The sequence below is a fragment of the Falco cherrug genome, chromosome 2 (assembly GCF_023634085.1).
Source record: "Falco cherrug isolate bFalChe1 chromosome 2, bFalChe1.pri, whole genome shotgun sequence".
Classification (NCBI taxonomy): Eukaryota; Metazoa; Chordata; class Aves; order Falconiformes; family Falconidae; genus Falco; species Falco cherrug.
In genome coordinates this window covers 101385709-101409606 of record NC_073698.1, presented here as the reverse complement: position 1 = coordinate 101409606, position 23898 = coordinate 101385709, and the positions used below count along the sequence as shown (strand labels likewise).

General features: G+C 42.5%; 1 protein-coding gene across 4 annotated transcripts in view; it reads right to left on the bottom strand.

The window, feature by feature from the left end:
- Positions 1-14553: 14553 nt before the first annotated feature.
- The window catches only part of GRIK1 (glutamate ionotropic receptor kainate type subunit 1), a 174457-nt gene continuing 165112 nt past the window's right edge, over positions 14554-23898 (bottom strand). For 2 of the 4 annotated variants that reach the window (XM_055702713.1, XM_055702711.1), the window contains one exon: positions 14554-15044. In XM_055702713.1, coding sequence (XP_055558688.1) covers positions 14889-15044 — 156 coding nt within the window. In that variant the 3' untranslated portion in view covers positions 14554-14888. The remainder of the gene's footprint in view (positions 15045-23898) is intronic. The other 2 variants (XM_055702712.1, XM_055702714.1) reach the window with 1 other exon arrangement.

Here is a 23898-nt window from a genome sequence, read left to right as displayed (position 1 = left end):
ATCAAAATTAAGGCTGAAACGCCTTTTTTGGGAAAGTGGAGATAGCTGCCTCCATATATTGCTGTCCATAAGCAGACTGAGGTTGATATTATATTCCTCTGTCCCCATGGACCTTCCTTAGTTCATGGGATTAGATTTCTGACCCAGGCACCCCGTTTCTTCTCCTACATCTGCTATTGATCTAATCACCAGCAACAAAAAAGTCACAGTTTATTGCTTTTATCTCCTCGGGAAACCCCTCAGGAAACCACTAATAGAATCCCAGAATCATTTTGATTGGAAAAGATCCTTAAGACTGTCGAGTCCAACCAATGTTCCTACTTCTCCCCCAGAAGGGAACCACCCTGAGACATTTAGGATTCTATTTGACTGAAGGAATTAAAGATCAACATCTGTCAGGAATACATGGATATCTGCAGCTCTACTTTGGTGCATGGAAACTAAATGACCTCTCAAGACTCCTTCCAGTTCAGTTTTCTGGCCTCCCTATATGGCATTGTGATATGTCTAGAAAAAGCAGAAAAGATCTTGCATGTACATATATATCCCATTATTGTGCTTTTTTTTTTCCAATAACACTGGAAAGGTCAGATTTGAAGGGAAAATCCCTATGCAACCTTTAACTACCATATTGCTGCTGATACATTAGTCTTCTATATTTTTATAAAGATCACAACAAAGCAAAAAGCAGCAGAATAAAAACAGGTGTACAGCAGTTGCATGAGGAAACTCAGACAGATGTTTCACCAAAAGCAGAAATTTGTGCTCTTGAACAGCAGAAAGAGAGAGAGTCTGACCATGCAGAAATGCTTCATAGACAGGAAATGTGGTTTTCTGCTTGGGATCACCTGGAAGTACATGGAGCCACTGAAGTAGGGACAGCAGGCTTGGGTGAATAAGCATAAAGCCAAACATCTAAAAGAACAAATGCGTACAGATTAGATTCTTGTATGCATATAAAGTGAAAGCTTTTCTCCTTTCCACCAGTGGTATATGTCATAATATTTCTTCAGATGGTGCAGCTGGGAGTCGGTCTGGTAGGTGCTTCAGAATAGATTGTCCTCATCTGATTTTTTGACTCAGGAGCTAAAGCTAACTTCAGAAACCCTCACATCTCTTTCTAGTTTCAAAGGAAAAATAATATTTGACATTATCTATCATAGTAAGCTGCTACCTACAGAGATGATGGATTCCTCAAATAAATGTAGAAGTCCAGTCATTTGTTAAAAAAATCCAAACCACTCTGGCTAAGTTGAATAAAAAACTGATCATCTGTTAATATTAAGAATGACATGTCTTGCTGCTGTTACAGCTGTGGATAAGCATCATCGTTTATTAACATTTTGAAATAGCACTGCGGAATGGGTGATGCTCAAATCTGTATCTGCAAAATCCACCAAAATCTTCCTGCAGAGAAGTTCAGAGGTGAGGAAAGCAGAAACAGAAAGGATGCATAGCTATCAGACAAGACTCATGCAGTAAGTTCAACACCTCATTTTACCCACTTTCTATGTATTTTATATATATCAAAGGTCACATTTTAAGTCTATGTTAAGTCATCAAATAGGTCTTTTCAAAATGTCAGCAATTCATTGTGCAAATAGTCTGCCAAATAATAGTTAATCAATTGTAAATGGCATGCAGATTCTCATGTAAACTCTGGTGAAATTGTCAACCTCAGCTAAATGTAGATAGTATTTTTCATGGAAAGTCACTTCATACACTTGCCTTGGCTGATTTAAACTGGGAAAAGCTCTGATATAAATAATTTCAGAAATGTGGATTATACTAAAAAGTCATATTTGATCTTATTAGCATAACTGTACTTTTTGTAGACCTAGCTAATAATTCCTTGCTGTGTAAAATCAGCCTCTCTGCAGATCCATGTCACTCGTTTAGAGAATACTTTGTGTCAAACGTTGAGAAAAAACCCCAAACTTGTGTAATTACCATAACCCTGGATTTTTCCCCTGTTTTTTGTAGGATGGAAAATGGCGTGTGAGGAATTGTGTGGGTTCTCTGGTTCTGTCCAAATATAGCCCTTGAGCTCTTAGGAAGGCCAGCTCTCCTCTCACTTGCACTGAGATCAGGGGTTTTGTAACTGAACTAGGTCACCACTCCAGGGCTCTTCCACTGACATGGCATGTTCTCCTGGCGCTGGGCCACTTTGTGGAGGGCTCTGGAGCCCCTGCCCCCAGTCACAGTATCCTGCAGGCACTCTCCCAGGAGGGGCAAAGCAGCAACCCACCCCAGGAATCAGAGAGTGTGGTTTCAGCCCAGGGCTAGGGAGACACATAAAAGGAAACCTGGCTACTGGTCACCACAGGGAAGTGAGATGAAGGTTGAGTGAGAAGAACAGTGTTAAACCATCTTTATCCAAGGACCTTATCCCATTTATTTTCCCATTACTGGATTTTTCTGAGGGAGAAAACAGACTTCAGAGTATGCTTGTAGCTCACATAACTGAGAATACACATTATTTTCTGTTATGATGGCAGTGCAGCTTGGTGTCCCCTTGACACGCTCTTTCCCTCATCTGACATTTTCTGCTCAGCCATGCCGACTCTCCTCACGTCTTCCTTCTCTTTGTGGCTCTGCCCAGTGCTTTGCGTCTCCGCTTCTTAATGGCAAGCAAGACAGAAAGTTTGTTTTAGTTGTCTGCCAGGTAGTGCTGCCAACTCAGAAAAACTTTATTATGAGAATGGTGTGTTTAGAGACCATTTGTTTTCTCCAAGGCAGGTTCACATTGACCAAAGCAATCCTAAAAGATTGGACTAAAATCTGGACTGTTCAGTTTCAGGCCTTTTACATCCTTTCCAGGCAACCTGCTCCAGTGCTTCTGTGTCATCAGTGTCCTCCTTCATGCTGAAGCCTGAGTCTGTTCCTTCTTGTTCCTGTGCTGCAGGCAGGGAACTCTCTGAAGGAACCTCCTGTATATTTGAGAATCATCATGTTTCCCCTCAGCCATTGCTGGACTCAACAACCTCAGTTCTTTCATCTGCCCACACAGGTGATGCTTTTGGACCTCTGACTACTGTCACTGCTCTCCTCTACCTTCTGCTCCCTTTAATCTCAAAGTACAGCACCCAGGCTTGGGCATGGTACGCTGGCTGGGCTCCTGCTGAAGCAGAGCGCGCTAGTTAGAGGGGGTGTTAGCATGTTCCTTGCACATGTACTGCCATACATCCAGCCTGGGTGCTTGCTTTCTCACACAGCAGTATGAATAGTCATTTACAATCCCTTGATCCTCTTCTGAAGGACTTCTGCACTCTCATTTGCTCTGTCTCACACATAGGCAGCTGGTTATTCATATGCTAGGGTGATGCTTTCCATTTGTCCTTCCTGCATTGCATCCTACTTGTGTCAGAGTAGCTTTCCACTCTGGCAAGATCGCTTTGCTTTATCATCCTGCCCTCCAGAGTGTTTGTGGATACTCTAAAGTTGGGATAGTCTCCAAATAAGTGTATTGGCTCCCACCATTCAACGTATTTATGGAAATTGCTACTGAAGTACTGAATGTCTGTTTTGACATTTTCTTCAGTGTGATACATTTTCAGTGAACTAATTCCTTGGGATAGTAAAGGTGATGCAAACGGTATTAGACGTATAAACCATTAGGTGTACAACTACTCTGGTTCTTCAATAACTGAAAATAACTTGTCTGTAAGCTTTTTGCCTGCTGTGCCACTGTGGCATAGAAAAGTGATTCAGTAATGCCTGCTATCTTGCTAGGATCTGTTACCAGCTACTTTTCAAACTTTTTCATAGAACAGCTGATTATGTCCTATCCAGACAGTGTGCACAATGCAGGAACAATTTGTATTTCACTTACCAGACTTAACCATCCACTTGCCTGAAATCTACTACATTTAAATCCTATGGATGAATTTCAAGTAATTAAAGTTGCTCAAACCTTGACAGAAATTGGTACTCTGAGTCTGTCTATCCTGCAAAATAGTCAAAGCCAGAAACAAACAAGTTAAGCTGGTGCCTTTGCATAATACAGCACAGCTTAGATATATTAGGTTAGGAATTGCCTCCAGTTGTGGTGCTAGTGAGTTCTCCGGTAGCATGGGCATCCTTGGCCAGTGTCCCCACAGAACACCGTCAGTTTGCTTTAGTGGGTCCATACCCCCGCAGGAAAGCCCAAGATCAAAAGCCCCTCCAGGCTCACTGCCTTCGACTCTGTGGCAGGGAAGTACTCTAAACCACTGTAATGAGTATTTGCTTTCACTATGGCATTTGCTACATAGGTAGACCACTGTGGACATGTTTTTTCAGCTTTTAGTTTTTTTAAAAATCATGCATGTAAGGTAGATATGTTAGTGATACGCTGGTAACTATCTGCAGAGATAAAGCTGAAAGCAATATAAATAATCTATTCCTCAATAATATAACATTGAATATCTCTTACTCATCATTGGGTCTCATTAAGATCAGTAGAAGGAATAGAGAACAAAAGTACATATATTTACTGAATTTAGGCCTTAGATAAGGCCAAACAGGTCATGCTAGTTAGGAAGTGATTTGAAACAATTTTACTTTGATAATGCCAGCTGTCACTAAGAGCAGCAGGGATTGTCTTCCAGTTCACTTTTGTCTATAGGTGAACAAATCTTGACCCTTATAATACCAATGTGCTAGCTCTGGGGTGTACAGTCAAGTTCTGCGCAGGTTTGTGGAGGTGTGGGTACTTTGCATGTTAAGAACAGAAACTGGAAAAGATAATTTATCCATCAGTAGTTGGATAAGTTTGCTGTCTTTAATTAAACAGTCAGATAAAGCTTTATATCTGACTTTATATCACTGCCCTATCTGAGGATCTTCTAAACAGATTGCAGTTACTGAGCTCCAGATATGCGCTGAAATGAGTAGATAACTTAGACATCTAGTGGATAGCAAAGATCACCTTGCAGGGTTCAGTTTCTGACTGGGGTAATGTTGTTGTATGAAGAGAGGTAGGTAATAATTTGGGAAATGTAGGGAAAGTGACAGTATGCTGGACAACCTTTCCTCAAGCCTCAGAGCATCCCCTAGAGATACTCAGACTGATTTAATCATTACAGAAAGATTATTTATCCTGAACCTGGATTTTAACTTTTAAAGATAAGCAATTTTCTATTTATTTTGAAAGGGAAGCTGGGGTAGCAGAAAACAAGTATGCCTCTGAAGAAAACTGTCATTTCTGTGGACTTAATGTGGTGACATCTTTTTAACAAGAGAAGTGTCTGTCAAATGCATGTAAAATTTGATCCTTGTGCATTCTCTTTCCTCTCAATAGAAGTGGAACAACTTAATTTTGTTCTGGTGGAGATGGGTGTACACAATGTTTGTTAAAAAGAAATGGCAGACTACTCAACACCTCAGAGTGTGAAATCCTCTGGAAGGATTTGCAAGATGCAGATGTTCTCCCCATCCCTCTGTGCTGGCCCATGGGAGACTGATACCCAGCCCCTGCCTTCTGAGTAGGCTGTTAATCTAACATACAATCTGATTGAATGAAATGGGGTAAATCCCTGTTGGATAACAAAATGCTAGATTAGCAGTTAGGAAACTTTGTGATTAGAGAGATAAACTGCTAAAGACATCTTCCTTCAGATGTAAACCTCCATTTTCATTTAGAGCTGGTAGCCCATGAAAAACTACTGCCCTAGCAATTAGAAAACTGTAAACGTGCTGACATGCAGAAGGGCGATTGAAGCTTAAGATAACTTTGACAACAGTATTTCTTTCTCTGTGCTTGTTAGGTAACCCATTTTTCTTTGTCTGGACATTTAAAGCTTTGCCTTCTCAAAAGATGCGGTTTTCTTTGAAGAAAAGGGAATTTGGTGCTGGCTCTAATAAAGAGCAGAAGTCCCTCTCTTTGGCTTTATCATTTTGTTAGGTAGGGTACAAGAGCTTTTAAGAAAGGATGTGGCTGTAAAGATCAAAGGGTTCCCCACAATTTTCTGAGCTGTTTACTGAAAATCTACCGCAGGATGTTAAAGGTTACAGTAATCTCCTCTGGTGGCACTTGCAAAGCTATAATTTAAAAAATAATTGTTGAAAGATGATACATGCATTAGTAGGCAATGCTAAATTAACTGACTAGTTTAATGCAGTATAGACATGGTATTTGGTTTTTGCTTTGAGATGGCAAGCAGGAGCTTTATAAAACATATCATAAAAATTATTGCAAATCTTTCTGCATCTCTTTCCAAATGCCAGGTGAGAGTTCAGCATCCTACTGCTCTAAGCACATGTGCATAAAACCTGAAAATGTGGTAACTATTAAATGAAAGGGAAGTAAAAATATTTTGTAGAAACCTGAACTGAAAGCTTTTGGGGATACCTGTGTTTATACCAAGTTCCCTTTTTCTACAGAATAATGATGATTAAAAAATGAAAACAAGGAATGAGGAACAGGGGAAAAAAAAAACAAACCAACCAAAAAACTTCATAGAGGATGGATTAGGGATACATTTAACAGGCAGCATTAAATGTGATTTCTCACGCTACTCCCTTTCCAGAGATGTAATAGGTAAGTAATTAGAATTAAGTTAAATCACACTCAGAGGTGTCATTTGGAGGTAAAAAAAACCTCCCGACAACCTTGATTTAAGCAACTGCTTTTGAATAGTCTGCTAGGACCTAACTGTATCTTTGGGCTTCTAAATTCTGGAAGCATCATAGCTCACATTTGATTTAGCAGAGACTTTTGCTAGATAGCCTTCTATGGCTCACGCCCACTGAAACAAAGGCATCTTTTCCCCTACACAGACAGAAAGAGTTAAGGGTTCATGTGGTGTGACTAAGGCACTCTGGACATTACTCAGAGCAGTTTTTCTAGTCAGTATTTTCAGCAGCATGGTGCTGTGTGCATAAGTAAAAGCCTGTGGGGAGTAGTTTCAACTCCATCTGTGGATAATTCTTTAAAAATTTTCTACTGTCACTGCTTGCAAACTAAGGAGCTCCTGACTAGTTTGCCAGAGCAAAGCTTTATAAGTCTTTATCTTCTCCATTGCCATCTTGCAACAAACAGGAACAATTCTCCCTGCATGTGGCTTTTCTCCCTCTAATTGTGCTAGTTTGCTACACCACTTCACACGGTTAAAACTTCATCCACCGTGCTCTCATCTGGTCCTGTCTCACTGGTTTTTGAGATCAGAATATTTCCTTAGTGCTGTTTTTTCCAGGAAGAGATGGTAGACAGCTCTAGGATGGAAATCTATATTTGTTCTTGGGATATCCTTAGAAATCAGTTGAAAACATCTTAACACCTTTGGAGCAGGGTTGGTTTTTCTCACAATTTTCAAAAGCCACAGAATACTTTTGGTGCAGGAATGTGCTTTTCTGCAGAAAACTAAGCACCCCCACCTCCCCATCCCACCCCTAAACCCAAAACCCCTAAACCAGACATGGCAGCTTTGCATGCTATTGCTTTGTAGAAAACCCAGTGCTGGGGGGAAAAAAAAAATATCTAAGCCTCTTACAATATCTCCTTTACTATATATTTTATAAATAGTCTGATGTCACTTGTGGGCAAAACCCAGAGGAGATAAAATGGGTCAACTGATGAGTAATTGGGTTATTTGAACCAATTACTACTCTGAATGATGACTCACCAGGCTGGAGCTCATTTGGAAGCTGGGGACAGTGCAGACCCAGTAACCTTTCAAGTGTTCCTTATCTTACCCCTCTGCAAAGCTGAGTAGCATCCCAGCTTTTAGCACATCCCTGTAATTCTCCTTGCAGTTTTCAAGGTGAACAGTCCTCCCTGCTCTAAATGTTCTGGGGCTATTAAGAACAAAATCCCCATTTCCTTAACAGATGCTCAAGTGCACTCGTGAGTGGAGGTGCTAGAGGTGCAGGATTGTTGCAGCAGCCTCCCCACACAGGTTTGGCTGCCCCGGTGTTGTGTGCCTGCAGCTTCCAGAACTGCATGGTTCTGAAATAAGGGAAACTGCCACAATCAGATCTACCCTTGTCCCTCTCTGTTGAATTTTGTCTCCCATCCATCAGTCCAGGTTGTGCCCCAGGGGTACACAAACCTGCATGGAAAGAGGCACAGCTGCCCTGGTCTGGCAGGGTGGTGAAGGAAGGAGTGAGACCTCCCTGGCAATTCCCAGCAATACTTCCGCCATGCCCAAGGACTCAGCACTTCCCCAGAGTCCCAGTGAGCACCCCAGGGACAGCCAGCACTTGAATCTTTCATGAATGTGACACCTACTTGGTGGCCTGCTCAATAAGACACCTAAGGGGGTACAACGTACACCTCTAGCAACGCAAAGCCCTGTAAGATCTGCCTTTTGGTGGTGGTGGTGAGACACACTGTGCACTAAAGCAGAATGGTTGTAGACTGGGGGAGTCCCTGTGGTCAAGGTTAGCCCCGTCCTCATTCCTAGGATGATTGCTTGGGGAAGGAAAAGTGGATTGCAGACATACAGCTTTCCCCAAATCCCAACAGCATAGCAATCCAGGGTGGGATGGGGAAACTTGTCAGGTGGCCATGTTTGCTTGGGAGTGAATACGTTCTGCCCCTCAGGGGGCTCAGGATGGAGGAACAGAAATACCACCAGTAGTCAACTGTGGTTTGTACGAAGTCAGTATGCTGATTGCATTTTCCCCAAAGTTGGGAAGGTTTCTGGGTGCCACTTACTTGGAGGGCCCCTGTCCTGAGCTGCACTCAAGCTCCTGGAAAAATTATCCAAGCTCCCCTTTGCTTTTGAAAGCCTTGGCTAAAGATGCGTACTGCACCACGCAAGGCAGGTCTGTCTGACACAAAAAAAAACCCTAGCAGTTTCCAAACAGCACCTTACCTGAAACCACTGGGGAGCTGAGAAATGTTATATGCTGCTGCACACTTTTATGCATTTTAGAGCAGATGAGCACAGCATTATCTGGTTCAGGTGTTTCTGTAATTGTGATTCATTAGGATAGCCACAGCGTTGGGTGGCTAGCACCTGTGTGCTCCTGCTGGGCTGGTGTCAGTGCTTTCAGCTGTGATAGGTAGCATATGGCTGTACTGGCCGGTTCCAGATTTTTTCCTTCTTTTGCAGTCTCTTTGCAATGTACTTGTTGGCCTCTGCAGCACTGAAGGTGCTGTTGCAAGCAGCCTTTAAATGAGCCAGGGGCATGATCAGTGTGATGAGTTTTATCCATCCTGCCTGAGCAGGATTGCTCCTGACAATGCATTGCTCCCGGTAGTGCACGGCTGCCACAGGGACCCATGCAGCTGCAGGCTGAGCTGACAGAGTCTTTTCTACCCAGTGAACCACTTGTCCTCCACTCACAGGCAAGGGAAGGACTAAGGATATTTAGTCCTTGCTGAGGATATCTGTGGTTTTCATGGTAATCAGGGTCAGGCTGGAAATCTGAGCTCCCCCCAGACCTCACCTTCTGGGAGGCTCCTCCATGCCACCAGCTCTGAGCTTGCATGTGGGTCTGGGCTGTACATACACACCATAAATGGGTTGCCAGACTGTAGGTCTCGTTTCCTGGGCTGTCTGACTGCTGCCAAACTCCAGAAATTGGAAAGCATCACATCTTAACACTGATAGCTGCATAAAGTTTGCACCAACAGTAACAGAGTTTGGATTTGGGGGAGGTGACGGGAGGTGAACAGGAGTGGCTCAAGTCAGATTTTATCAGCAGGCAAAAACATTTGCATCTTTATCAATCAATGGGGCTAAAATAAAATTGCATTCGTTTGACAGCTGTAAGTGATGTATCTCTAAATAGTGGCAGTTTTGATCACTGAGAAATCCTGACTCCTGCAAGCTTGACAGAGAGTAATTAAGGGACAAGCTCAGCAGTCAATAAATGCCCCACAGGATTACAGGTTCATGGCAGACCCATGAGAATCAGTCCTCTGACAAAGGCCCCAAAAGACGGTAAGCCGATCCTCATTTGTTCTGCAGTAGCTTATCAATCATGCTATTGAGCTGGGGCCTGAGCACACAGCTTAAACAGTCACTGGTATATTTCCAATATTGCTTCTTTTCTACTGAGCCAGTCTTCCCACTATCTCAAGAAAATTAAGGGATGTTAAATAATCCTTACTAAGCCCACAGACTGGTGGTGGATAGCTGTATAGGAAAGATCAGCTGCCACTAAAACAAGGCCATTTCTGGAATGAAACATATTAAAGCCATTCATCAGCATCCATCAATATTGTATTTCTCTTTTATAAACAATGAGGATGCGTGCCTGCTGCTGTCAAGATAAACATCTAATGAGGACATTTGCTTCCCTAATGGATAAACTGTAAACAAGCTTCTCTGCCATTGCACGCTGCCACAAAGGAAAAAGGCAGGAAAATAATATTTGTTGGGATACAGTGAGAAGGACACAGTAATCATATCTGCTACTACATCAGTACGTGATTGCCCTGTGCATGTCCCTTCTCCCTCAAGACAAAGTAGCTTTCTCAGTCATGAAGTGAATGTACAAGTAGCTTATGAAGCCAAGGAAAACGTTTCTAGTGACACAGCTTGGTGTGCAGGACGGAAGGTGCTTTGGGAAAGGAGTTGGTTTTGCTTTAAACACATCTACATACAGAAAATATGAAGAGTAGCATGGCTGTGAATATAGCCGACACAGTGGCTGTATGTACACGGCTGTGTGGAGCTCGGACCTGTCCAGGGGGTGTATACCCATCAGTGACATAAACAGTCACCTAGCCAGTGACCTAAACACGTTTGGAGAAGGGTATAAAGGTCACAGCTCCAAATCAGGAAAGCACTTGGCTGAATCCTTAAATAACGGTGGGACTGAAATTCATCCCTAAGTGTTTTCCTTAGCTACAATTTTAGCTAGCTGAACTATAAAATATTCTGTTGAATCAAGGTGGGAGACACTGGTCCTAAGCTCCCCACAGGTCTGTAGGTGCTCTGAGCTGCACTCGTGGCCAACGCTGGGGGGCATGGGGACACTTGTGAGCCTGGAAAATAGTCCCCGCAGAGCAGCAGGTCACTGCTGGCCTGAAGCAGGAGCAAGAACTGGGAGCAAGTGTCTTTTGAACTCCTTCACAGTCTCATCTTAATCCTTCCCATAGTTTGTTAAAAGGAGGACAATCAGCATGAGAGTCACAGGCCACCAAAGTGGGGCTGTACTGCTGATACTACACATGTGTGTGTATATATGTATACATATATATATATATACACACATATAGTGGCTAGCAAATAAAATCTTGCCTGGGGCAAGAAGAATCCCCAGACTGATAGGGTAACCTATCTCTGGATCACTACAAATGTCAAGGGAGAAAGCAGAACCGTGGGTTAGGCTGCCAGTCTGTGGCTGCTTGGCGGTCTTAGGGAAGACACATTTCATGGGGTAGTTCACACCTCAAATCCATCCAGACTTTGGGGAAAATCTATATTGGCGGGGGCGGATATTGGGGGGAATTTGTAGCCAGTTACCAATCTGCATTCCTGGAGCTGGGAGGGAAAGGCAAAGCCACTCATCATGGTGTACTGCTTCGTGAAATTATAGCGGGTTAGTTAGCTTCTTTGCAGCAAATGCAGATTATTAAGCTGCCACCCGAGTTTAACACAGAAACCTCCTGAAATATTGTGACTCTGCGAAGCTACTAAAAAGGAAGAAAAGAAATCAAAGAAGAACCAAATGTGCTTTATTTGCTGTTTTTCCACTGTCACATATTTCTTCCCACACAACAGTGAGCTTCATTTTTTTTCCCAGCACCTTTTTATAAGTGGTAGACTACTAACACTGATGGGAAAGTTGAAATGTAAAAGTAACCAAAGTACTGTCTCTTAGTTTCAGGAACACAGTAGATTTTTTAAAAACTGAACTTGGAATCCTTTAACCTCAAGGTCTAAGCCGCAGAAGTGTTCCTTAAAAAAAAAGAAAAAAAAGCAGAGTTTGATCATAAATCTTTTATCACTTTGAACTTAGTAATTTAAAAATATCTTAGCTGAAGGCTGTGGATGGCTGAGCAATAGAGTTACACAGACTGAAAAATAATAACCTGCTTTTCAATCACACTATTAGTGCTGGTGCTGGTGGTCTGAATGGCCTGTTTGTACCCTGATGACATAAATAAATGAAACTACCTTTGGAAGTACGAAAGCACCTTATTATAAGATCCTCTATGAGCTCTCACAGCCAGGGGCTGATTTTCTTAATTATTGCTTATCAGCCCAACGTGTCACTGCAGAACGTAGCAGACTAAACTTCCCAAAAGCAAGCACAGATGCTAGAGCTTCCTACTGTAGTCACCCCTTCTCCTTCCTTTCCCAGAGGCTGACTGCTTTGAACCTTCTGAGAGAAACTCCTGAGGGACAGACCAAGTCCAGAAGAAATGCTAGAAAACAGCAATAATGATTCCTATCTTCAAAGGAAGGAAAAGAAGAATCCAGGGAGTTTTGGGCTGGCCAGCTCAACTTCAGTTGCCTGGCAAACCCTTGCATGAAATAACTATTTTGTAAGTAATTGGTAGGAAATGAGCAAAAGTTAATAGGGATCTGTCAAAACCAGGTCTTGTTAATCTGATTAATTTCCTTCTTTAACAGCTTAACAGGCCCTGTGGGTGAGGGAAGGCATCCTTAGTAAGCCTTGTGATCCTGTCTTCATGACATTTTCATAAACAAGTAGGGCAACAGGCCAGGTGACATATACTGTACGGTAGCTGAAAGTGGTATTAACTGTCCTATTAACTCTGAGAGCTTCACTGTCAAAACTGGGAGGATCTACAGGGGTCTGTCCACCATTCGAGGCTCCTTTATGGATGGTTTTTAGAGAGTACGTCTGCTAAATTTTCAGGTACCACCAAACTGGTTCAGGCAACCAGCATGACTGGGGACTGACTGATCTTGACAAAATGGAAAAACAATTTGGTAAAAAACAAAAGCGCCACAAAAATTTCAATTCCACATGGTGACAGCCCTAAACTCAGGCAGAAATTGTCACTGGCTGTATCACGGAGGGGTCACCCATCTTATCCAATTCAGGCAAGGAGATGTCCTCACATGGTGTGTGAATGGCATTATAGCCTTCAAGACACAAGAAGATATTTCTGCCCAACTCAACGTGGGTGGAAAAGCAATCTAGTTTTGGGCATTGTGTTTGGAGAAGGATATGGAGTAATTACAGAGAGCCTTGGGGAAAGTGGTGGTAATGGCGAGAGGTTTAGAAAGCTTGATACCTATGGAATGGCTAAATGAACAGAGGTGTCTTATAATCTATAATTATACTAAAATGTTCCACTTCTAATGCAGGGGGTTTGTAAGCAATACTGTTCATTGCAGATTGACCTTGCCATGCAGCATAGTGTAAAAGCTCACAGGGGACTATAGGGAGCGACGGTGTGAGGTGAAGGTGGAGGAGAGATTTCTCCACTTGAAGGCTTTCACATTACTTTCTCCTTTTCCAGAGGAAATAGCCATGGATACAAGGGAAAGGTAGTCAGTGGTAAGCACTAAGTTTCCTGGGGCAATATGAGAAGGAAAATAAAATTTTGGGTGATTTTGCCACAAGCTGAAGCAAATGCTGTTGATACAACTGAGGCTCACCCAGCTCCGTGTGCTGTACAGAAAAGCAATCTGTGGCTCCAGTCCTTTGTTTCCCTCCTTCCAGTCTTGCCTTATGATTAGAGGTGGTCATAGTGGTGGGATAGCCCTGGACAGACCAGATCTGTAATATATAACCCAGTGTGTAGGAAGGCAGATGTCCAGCTCCCAGTGCTGGGTGCAAGGGGCACCCACCTCCTACACCCACCCTTGTCCCTTGAAGTGTGGATGTGCCCGCATTTCACCCATTTCCTTTCACAGACATCCTCAGCTAACCATCTGGCACCAATAAAAAACACAGGAACAACAGAATTAATCACAGAGACAACATAGCAATAAATATGTGCTTCACCTCACTGCAATATAAAGGTACCGTTTGGGGGGAGGAAGGATCTGCTGCTATAACGCATCACTGTTCTTCAGACAGAGGTTTCTTCACAAAAAACCCTTAATATTTCCTTCACTGTTAAAACATTTTATTGGTGCCCCCCGGCAGTTGCAAGAAAAGGTTTCAGTTCCCAAGCATTGCTGTATTCCTGTCAGATGTTGTTATCTTTGTGGTCAGATTTGTTACCAATTGAATATTCTTGGCTCTAATTTCTAATGCATTTTCATTTTGAAGTGAAGAATTGTTTTATTGGTATCAGAAGCTGGAGGATACGGCAGAGTGAGGATGTCAGTGTTGCCTTCCCTTGTCCGCTGATTGTTACTTGTGTGATTTTGGTTTTTCTTTTTGAACATCTAGCACCTGGAGCCATGGCATTGCCTAATAATCATATTTTAAAAGAAATGAGAAAGAAAAAAGATAAGGAAAATCAAGTTTCTCACAGAAAAGAACCCAAAGAGTGCTCCTTACAATATCAGGAAAATAAAAATAACTCATTGTTAGATACCTTTGCATTTAGTATGTTTTTGTAGTCATTGTTTAAGAGTTAATTTTATGAATTTTGACTTTGTTTGTCTGAGCCCTGGTTTCTAAACAACTATGCTCAGTAGAACTGCAATCTTTTCTTCAAAAGAAAAAAAAAGTTCCACTCCCAGATTATTGGAAAAAAGAACCCTGTCTCTTGTTTATTTATTTATTTAGAAAGCACATACAGCGATGCATGGGGAGGGGAAGAGAGATGCAAAACAGGTGAGCATACAAATCCATCTCAAAAGAAATAGTGAGACACTTCCCAGATGATTAGTAGTACATCAGTCTGTGTGAGCATTTAAACTGTTGTACCTCTAGATTAAAAAAAGAAACCACAGAGAATTTCTGACGAACAAGGTCAATGTCTATATTTCAGAAATCCCACCACAATCAACTGATAGGCAACAACATTTTTGTTATGTTTTTTGTTCCTGGTATTTCCTCAAAGGGGTCTCTCTTGCTCACGCTATGGTTTCTTTCCTCTGTGTCCGCCTCTGGTGACAAGTAAGGATACTTGTGAATGAAGATTTCGCCTTAGTTCTTGACCTTTTCTTTAGCTTCTTCTGATGCTTGAGTGAAATTCCAAGCTCCTCCATTATCGCATTGAAAGAAAGACACTGGTGGAAGACAGAAATGGCATTAAGCATTTCTCCTCGAAGGCAGAGTTCAACCACACTCTTTGCACAAATGGGGGCTTTTAGAAGCAAGGACCTGAGCTCTTACTGGAGGGCCCAGAAAGCTTCTCTGCTGAGTTTTGTCTCAGTCTGCCAGCTTTGAATAAGCCCCTAAGGTGTCATAGGTGAGTCTGTGTAAGTCATGGTTTTTGCTTAACTTGGCTTCCACTGAATTTAATTTAACTTTCGCTTAAATAAAGCTGATTATGAATGTTTCTGAAATTCTACACAGATGCATTTGTGATGTTTTGGTGACTTCATATAATAAAACTTACCTTTTTTCAGTTGTTAAATTTCCTCCTGACCTTAAAAGAAAAAAGATCTCTCTTTTTTTTTAAATCACATGTACCTTAGCCACAAAAAAAAAAAAAAAGAAGAGTATACTAAAGAAAATAAAGAACACCAGTTTTGAAGATTTCTTTGTGGTTCATTTTTTTCCCCCTCACAAAATTAACAGATGTTTCTAAAATATAGCACAGTTCTCAATCCTCTTCCTTCTTTGGAAAGAATCTTATTCAAATATTGTGTTGAAGAAAGGAGAAAATTACCACAAGAATAAGGTAGCTGACTAGCTTAGAAAGAAAGCAGAAATCTTTTTTTCCCCACCATCGCAACATTAGCAAAGACATTTTGGGCAAGTGGAAACATCTTTTAAACTCTACAGCTGAAATAATTACATGCAACACAAGAAAATAAAAAGAAACTTTAAGTGGAAGTATCTAGCAATGGCATAAAATTGATCCACGCAAACATGTATAAATAGATTACATATATATAAAATGAAGTGATGGTAGCAGAGTGAAACAAAGCTTTAACCACCTTACCTTTGTCAAGTTGAAGAGATCCTTCCTACCAAACCCTTTCTAGAACTGCAGAACTGAGCAGCTTTAAAACAACTGGTTAAAACTACAGTTCTTGTAAAATGACAGCAACAGCACACAGGCATGGTTCTCTGTATGAAATACAAATTCCCTTCTAGAGTAATTCCAGCGGAAGGTAAGCAACGTTCAGCTCCTAACCAGCAATAATCCAATAGTGGCCTCAGTTATACAGGGCTAAAGAATAGTAAAACCAGATATATGATTCAAAAAGGAGAAGCCCCAAGCTTTCCTAGTAGCCACAAGAGACTATGAGGGTAGCCTGGATCAGGGTTAAACAATTTTTTTTAAGGTAGCAAAGGAATCCCAGAGAAGTGAATCCCACAGACTGTGCTCCTCTGTCTCCAGTATAAACCCTCCCTATAATGTCTGTAACCCTGGTTCTGCAAACGAGTTCAAGACATCAGTGCATCAGCATGTGTGTGTATTTTAAATGTGTATGATCTTGTGTATGTCATCATGCTCATTTGTGGGACGGGCTGCATACAGACTAAGATTCCATAGTATGTTAAATCTATAGTTCAATATACTCTTTGTTTGAGATGCTTAAATTTTGTTCATCTAAAATTCTTAAGTATATGCAAATTAAACTACTATTAATTCATGCCAGCCCTAAAATGTAACAGACACAGGCCAGGTCAGCGTACTGCTTTTTTTTCAAATTACTGTCTGGTAATATCCAGGAATCTGCTGGTGCAATTATCATTTAAATATCCTCTTGACAATGTAATATAGGATTTGCAGCATTAGTGGAGTTAGAGTCAAAGGTATCTGCTGCAGCCCCATGCTCTCTGGAAGCAGCGTGTGAAGCAGGTATCCTAACACAGACATCATTTCTGTATTGCTTCAGGCTTTTTTTTAGAAAGTAGCACCTCTAAGTGCTACTTAGCATGCTCTAAGTGGCTGACTTAGCATGGATAATTTATCTCTGCTATCTTTTTAATTGAGCTTTCAAAATTTAGATTACAAAGCAATGCCAGAACTCCATGGCAAGTAAGGAAAGGATCATATTATCCATTTGTCTGATTGGTCAGGTTTATTTTTATTTTCTTTCCCTGTTGTTCTTACTAACCTATATGTTATATATTTAATAATAACCATCAGTCTCTGCAATGTGCATGCAGGGATGATTTCTGCAGATAAAATAGTACATTTTACTGACTCATTAATGTATTTTAATTTTCCAAACTGACTCACATTATTCAGACTATGCAATTATCATAATGCCTTTCAATTTCATATCAACGAAATAGTCCCATGAAGATCATTTTACATCTGCAGTTAGTTTTTTAAAACATATCACTGACATTAAATATGTGAGGTTTTTAATATCTGAGTACATGATTTGTGAAGTGCCTACTGGTTCCACTTCAACTCTGTTTTGAATTTTAAAATAAATATTATCAGAAAGACTTCAAGCTATTTTTAGGAATACTTTGATGTTTAGGTCTTGTCTGAGAATTAAACCTTTGTCTAAATGTTCATCAATAGCAGTTACATACCGAATATAAAAGCATTACTGTTCTTGTTGATGAACTTTTCTGTAAACTGATCATGTTTACGCACCCAACAAAGTATGGAAGTAAGGCATTCAAAATCTGACAGGTCTCTGCCTTACCAAGACTCTCTCATCCCATCCTGGCAGTGCGAGGCCCCAGTGGGCTGGCTACCCTCGAGAGAGGTCAAAACACACACACAACACACACGGGAGTGGGCTCGGCCGTCCTACAGAGACAGTGATAGCTGTATTCCTGGGTCTTACACCTTGCAGCTCCTGCTCCTGGCTTTGTTAAACCACAAAAGCAGTTTTACAGTTACGTTACACTTAGTTCCAAGGGACTTAAAACACCATCAGTGTGATTTTTGTCAACCCGAAGCAATGAATTAAATGTAGATTTAAGGTCCTGGACTGATCCTTCAAAGATATTCCAATGGTTATGGACCTAACTACGACTGACCAATTTTATGCATATTCCTTCACACAGAGCTTCAGATGGCCTAAAAGAGCAATCTGAGGTGATACTTTGTGAACTTTCAGGGGTTTGGTTAATCATTCAGAAGGACACTTATATGTGATCTTTCTTTTGAGCCCCAGGAAGTGTAGCTCAAAATCCTATTTATCTCCAAGCTTGTGCATGCAATTAGGAAACTGAACAGATGTCTGAAAATCTGAATTGCTCTGAACTTTTCAAGCCGTAGAAGGCTGTGGTGCAGAGCGAGTACAAACTCAGCCAGAATGCTGTAAGATTTATGGGAAAATAAGGGACAAGGAACACATTCAGTGGGGACTCCCAAGATGACCCTCTGAACAGCACCATGTCTGCAGTATAATTACAGTAGCCTTTAAAAAGGGGATGGTGACATTAAAATTCCATTTAAAAGGGTAATAAACTGTTCTTTTAGTCTCCTATTCGGATAGCCAGATTGAAAAGGTTTCTTTAAAAAGCTTTTTTTTTTACATGCTGTTAAGTCCACTTTTGAGGTCTTGCCCAGAATGAGAGCAGAGTAGGCACAGAGCAGTACATTTAACAACAGAGTAATAAGTTAAACATTTTGCTTTTAGTCAGCTTAACTTTCTCATTCTAGCAGTGTCAAAATGCAGGACATGGCATGTGAGGTTAGAAGAAAATGTCATTCTTTAAAAACAGAATAGATTTTGCTTTCCTTGTGATGTGAGACACTTTTTCTGCTCTTTGGTCATTTCAGCAGGCTATAAAAGCTTGGTCATAAAACTCCCAAATCCCTCCTTACACTCCCATACAAGAGACTGTATTAAGCTTTAAGATAATTATAGAGTCAGAATTTTTTAAAAAATAACATCTAATAAAGTAGAAGCAAGACTGAAAAAAAAAAAGAATCTGTAGTCAGTATTTATTGATCTGCTGCTTATGCTGCTGGGCCACTGCTGGGGAAAAGGCTTTTTGGTTGCATTTTATTAACACCTTGCAAACCCAAACAAATAAAAAAACCCCAAACACCAAACCTCAGTGCACTGTGTTGGAGAACTGAGGACTATGAAAATCAAAGGATGTGGGCCAGATTTTATTCTGGAAGAACACCTGACCCGTGCAGGCACAGAGGAAGAAGTGCAGAAGTCAAGTTTTTTCTTCTGCAGTGCCCTCGTCACTGTGAAGGACCGATAGCTGGGACACTGACATATGTCTTCTGCTGAAAGAAAAGTGATTTTTTTGTTCCTACGAGAGGAAGAATATCCCAAATAGTTTATCCTAGTGAGCAAACTGCTGTTGTGGCACATTAAGAATCTGAGTATTCTGTCACTGATGGGTAATTGCACGAGGAGATCACCAAATTAAGTCTTTTAAGCTCATAGTCTATTGAACAGTGATTGTCAAAACAGTATGATAATAATCCATGGATTATTTTAACTCTTCCTCAGTTATACAAACTGTTTTTTCTTGTTTACAAGAAAAAAACCATCAGTAAAGCTGTTTGCTCATCTCCCGAACCATGGGCTGCTCAGGGAAGGCACAGATGGCCATAGTGATGTTTGAAGGTGGGCTTATGGCCTGAAAATGGAGGGGCTCAAGCTGATGTTCACTGAAGAGGGGGAATTTACAGGCTTGACAACTTCACAAAAAAATCTATTATGCAAGAACCTGACCGAGATAGGGGGTTTCTTCCTTCTCCCCTTTCTTCTCCTCCTTTGTTTCCAAAGAGCTAAAGATGTGAAGCTTCAAGGCTTTGATCCGAGAGAGGTGGCACAAGCACATGATGCCATGGCAGTACTTTGAGCAGATATCAGCCTAGCTGTGGCAAGTGTTATTGCTGTGCTTGGTGTGGTTCCATGGTGCAGGTGTGCTGTTAACGCACCCTCCTGGCTCTCTGAAATGGTGATTGTGTTGCCTTTGTTCCTCTCATTCTTCTCTAGTCCTCTCTCCCGCCTTCTCTCTGCATCTTTGCCTAATTGTTTTGCAGACTGTTTGATGAGGGCAGGAACTGCCACTAAATACAGGCAGGCAGGCACACCGACCCGGCCAAAAAAACCTGGTAATGGTTTCGGACTAGCTTATTCACAGCCCGTTTGCTTTCAGGGGTAGGTGGCTTTTGTGTGTCAAATTGTATACCATTTTTTGCAAACACTTATTAATTTGAATGTTTTGGGAGTTCTGAGTAAAATGTAGCAATAGCAAACCAAAAATTAATATAAAATGACATAAGGGTATGCTTATAGCGATTTTTCTCCACATACAGCTCTGGCTATGCTGTACTGGTACTGCAGCACCAGAAACTGATGGAGTCTGTTGTGGCTTATCCATCACAGAGAGAGCTGGTGGTCCTGTGCTGACTGCACAGCAAGGTCTCCATGCTGACACACACCTAAGAAACAATCTGGTTTGAATATTAGGTCCTGGATGTAGTTGCAAGGCTGCAAGTTAGGAAGATAGAATCATAGAATCATTTAGGTTGGAGAAGAACTTTGAGACCATCAAGTCAAACCATTAACCTAGCACTGCCAAGTCCACCACTAAACCATGTCCCTAAGCACCATGTCTACATTGTTTTTAAACACCTCCAGGGATAGTGATTCTCCCACCTCCCCAGGCAGCCTGTTCCAATGCTTGACAACCCTTTCAGTGAAGAATTTTTTCCTAATATCCAATATAAATTGCCCCTGGTGCAACTTGAGGTCATTTCGTCTTGTCCTATTGCTTGTTACTTGAGAGAAGAGACTGACCCTCACCTGCCTGCAACCTCCTTTCAAGTAGTTGTAGAGAGCGATAAGGTCTCCCCCGAGCATCCTCCTCTCCAGGCTGAACACCCCCAGCTCCCTCAGCCGCTCCTCATAAGCCTTGTGCTCCAGACCCTTCGCCAGCTGCGTTGCCCTTCTCTGGACACGCTCCAGCCCCTCAGTGTCTTTCCTGCAGTGAGGGGCCCAACCCTGCACACGGCATTCCAGCTGCGGCCTCACTGGTGCCGAGTGCAGGGGGATGGCCACTGCCCTCGTCCTGCTGGCCACGCTGTGTGGGTACAAGCCAGGATGCTGCTGGCCTTCTGGGCCACCGGGGCACACTGCTGGCTCGTGTCCAGCTGGCTGTCGACCAGCACCCCCAGGGCCTTTTCTGCCAGGCAGCTTCCCAGCCACCCTGTAGTGCTGTGTGCGGGTTTTGTGACCCAAGTGCAGGACCCGGCACTTCTCCTTGTTGAACCTTGTACAATTGGCCTCAGCCCATCGATCCAGCCTGTCCAGACCCCTCTGCAGAGCCTTCCTACCCTCAAGCAGATCAACACTCCTGCCCAGCTTGGTGTTGCCTGCAGACTTACTGAGGGTGCACTTGATCCCCTTGTCCAGATTGTCAATATAGATATTGAACAGAACTGGCCCTAACATTATGCCCTGGGGAACACCACTTGTGACCGGGCACCAGCTGGATGTAACTCCATTTACCACAATGCTTTGGGCTCAGCCACCTGGCCAGCTTTTTCCCCAGCACAGAGTGCACCCATCCAAGCCATGAGCAGCCAGTTTCTCCAGCAGAATGCTGGGGGAGGTGGTGTCAAAGGCTTTACTAATGTCCAGGTAAACAGCATCCACAGCCTTTCCCTCATCCACTAAGTGAGTCATCTTGTGATTGAAGGAGATCAGGTTTGTCAAGCAGGACCTGCCCTTCGCAACCCCATGCTGGCTGGGCCTGATCCCCTGGTTGTTCTGTTTGTGCCGTGTGATGGCACTCAGGATGATCTGCTCCATAACGTTCCCTGGCACCAAAGCCAGGCTGACAGGTCTGTACCCCCCCGAATCCTCCTTCCTGCCATTCTTGTAGATGGCTGTCACGCTGGCTAACCTCCAGTCAACTGGGACCTCCCCGGTGAGCCAGGACTGATGATAGATGATTGAAAGTGGCTCAGTGAGCACTTCCACCAGCTCCCCCAGTACCATCGGGTGGATCCCATCCAGCCCCATAGACTTGTGTGTGTCTGAGTGGAGCAGCAGGTCACTGACCATTTTCTCCTGGACTGTGGGGACTTCATTCTGAGCCTTATCCCCGTCTTCCAGCTCAGGGAGCTGACAGTAACTGGTCTTGCTATTAAAGACCGAGGCAAAGAAAACATTAAGTACCGCAGCCTTTCCCTCATCCTTTGGAGCAATGTTCCACCCCACATCCAATAAAGGGTGCAGATTACCCTTGTCCCTCCTTTTGTTTCTAACATATTTGTAAAAACATTTTTTGTTGTCTTTTATGGCAGGGGCCAGCCTGAGTTCTAGCTGGGCTTTCGCCTCTCTAATCTTCATCCTGCAAAACCTCGCGACCTCCTTATAGTCCTCCAGAGTTGCCTGCCCCTTCTTCCAAAGGTGGCAAACTCTCCTTTTTCCCTGAATTCCAGCCAAAGCTCGCTGTTCACCCAGGATGGTCTTCTTCCCCGCTGGCTCATCTTTTGGCACTTGCCACCATGTAATGCAGATAGTAACAGATGCAATGCTCACTATTTGTACTTGTGAATAAATATTTTTTTTCTGGCCAAATTTCAAAGTATAGCAGTTACAGAAGCTGAGAAGTTGATAAGCAGAAAATCTTTGAATGCTCTAATACTTCTTGAAGATTTTTATGTCTATGCAGGAGTCTTCCCAGGTGTCACACACTTAATGGGAGATGCTATGGACCAGGGGTCCTCAAACTACAGTCCACGGGCCGGATACGGCCCCCCAGGGTCCTCAATCCCCCGGTATTTACAGACCCCCCTGTCCCCCCCCTGCCGCCGGGGGTTGGGGGGGAAACCAAGCAGCCGCAGATGATGGCCTGCCACTGCATCCGCGCGCCGGCCCCCTGGTTAAAAAGTTTGAGGACCCCCGCTATGGACTGTGCCTTCCTCAAATCTTGCTGTTAACCTCAGGGCACCTGTATTTTCCTGCAGCCACAGCAAACCTCACAAAAATTGCCTTTACAAGCATAGATCTGTTAGCACTCAGGTGTCATGCTGGCTCTTCACTGCATCAGCTTCTGGCATAGGTGCTAAGAAGCAAGTAAGGCTTTTTAATAACGCTTTTTGTAACTAGGTATGAAGCTCCATTAGGGAAAGGAGAAGCTGCTTTGTAATTCCCACAGGCAAGACAAAGTCTGTGAGGTTGTCTGTGGGGACAGCTAGATACAGGGAAACAATGACTGTTACTAACAATGCCACTGTTTCCTTGACAGATATGAAAAGGTTTACCCAAAAAGTGACAGAAAATTTCTGGATTCTTCATTCACCTAAAAAGTGATTAGAAAACTGGTCAAAGCTGCAACCCAGCGGATTTCTTGCATAGAGCAATGATGGAGATAAACACATTAGAAATTTTCCTTCTCCTCTGAGAGCTGAGAGAAGCTGAATTTAATTAGTTTTAAGTCTCTTCTACTGGGAAACTGCATACAAAAGTGCTTTCTTAAACCAGATATACAGAAGATCTAATTCAGGTCTTTGCTGGTAGGAAGGCTCATTTTATGAGTGTTCTTTATGAAGAACCAAAGCTTTCAAGGACCTATTCAAACAAGTTAAAATGCCATTTTGAGCAAGACAATTTCTTGCAGCATCTGGAATATAGCATCAGCACTCATGTACATGGATGAGCACTGACAGAGAAGAATTGGTATAGTCTAGCTATGAGCAGTATGTCATAGTCACAAAAACTACTTAAGCCTACTGCCAGCATAAATAATGTTGACCAAAAATTATAACATGGATAGAAGAAAAATACAGGTCACTGTACGCTCTGGCTTTTCTCAGGAGCCAGGTATAACGAAGAAATTCAAGAAGAGTGCAAAGCTTTGCCGCAGCAGTTCAGCGATGGAGTGTGAAGGAATCCACTCAAACAACTTTTCTAATTGCAGTAGAGTCCAGAAGTGACCCTCAATGAAACAGACCATTAACTTGTTTCATGAGGAGGAACTGCAGTGGGCAAGAAAACATAAAGTGGGTGTGAG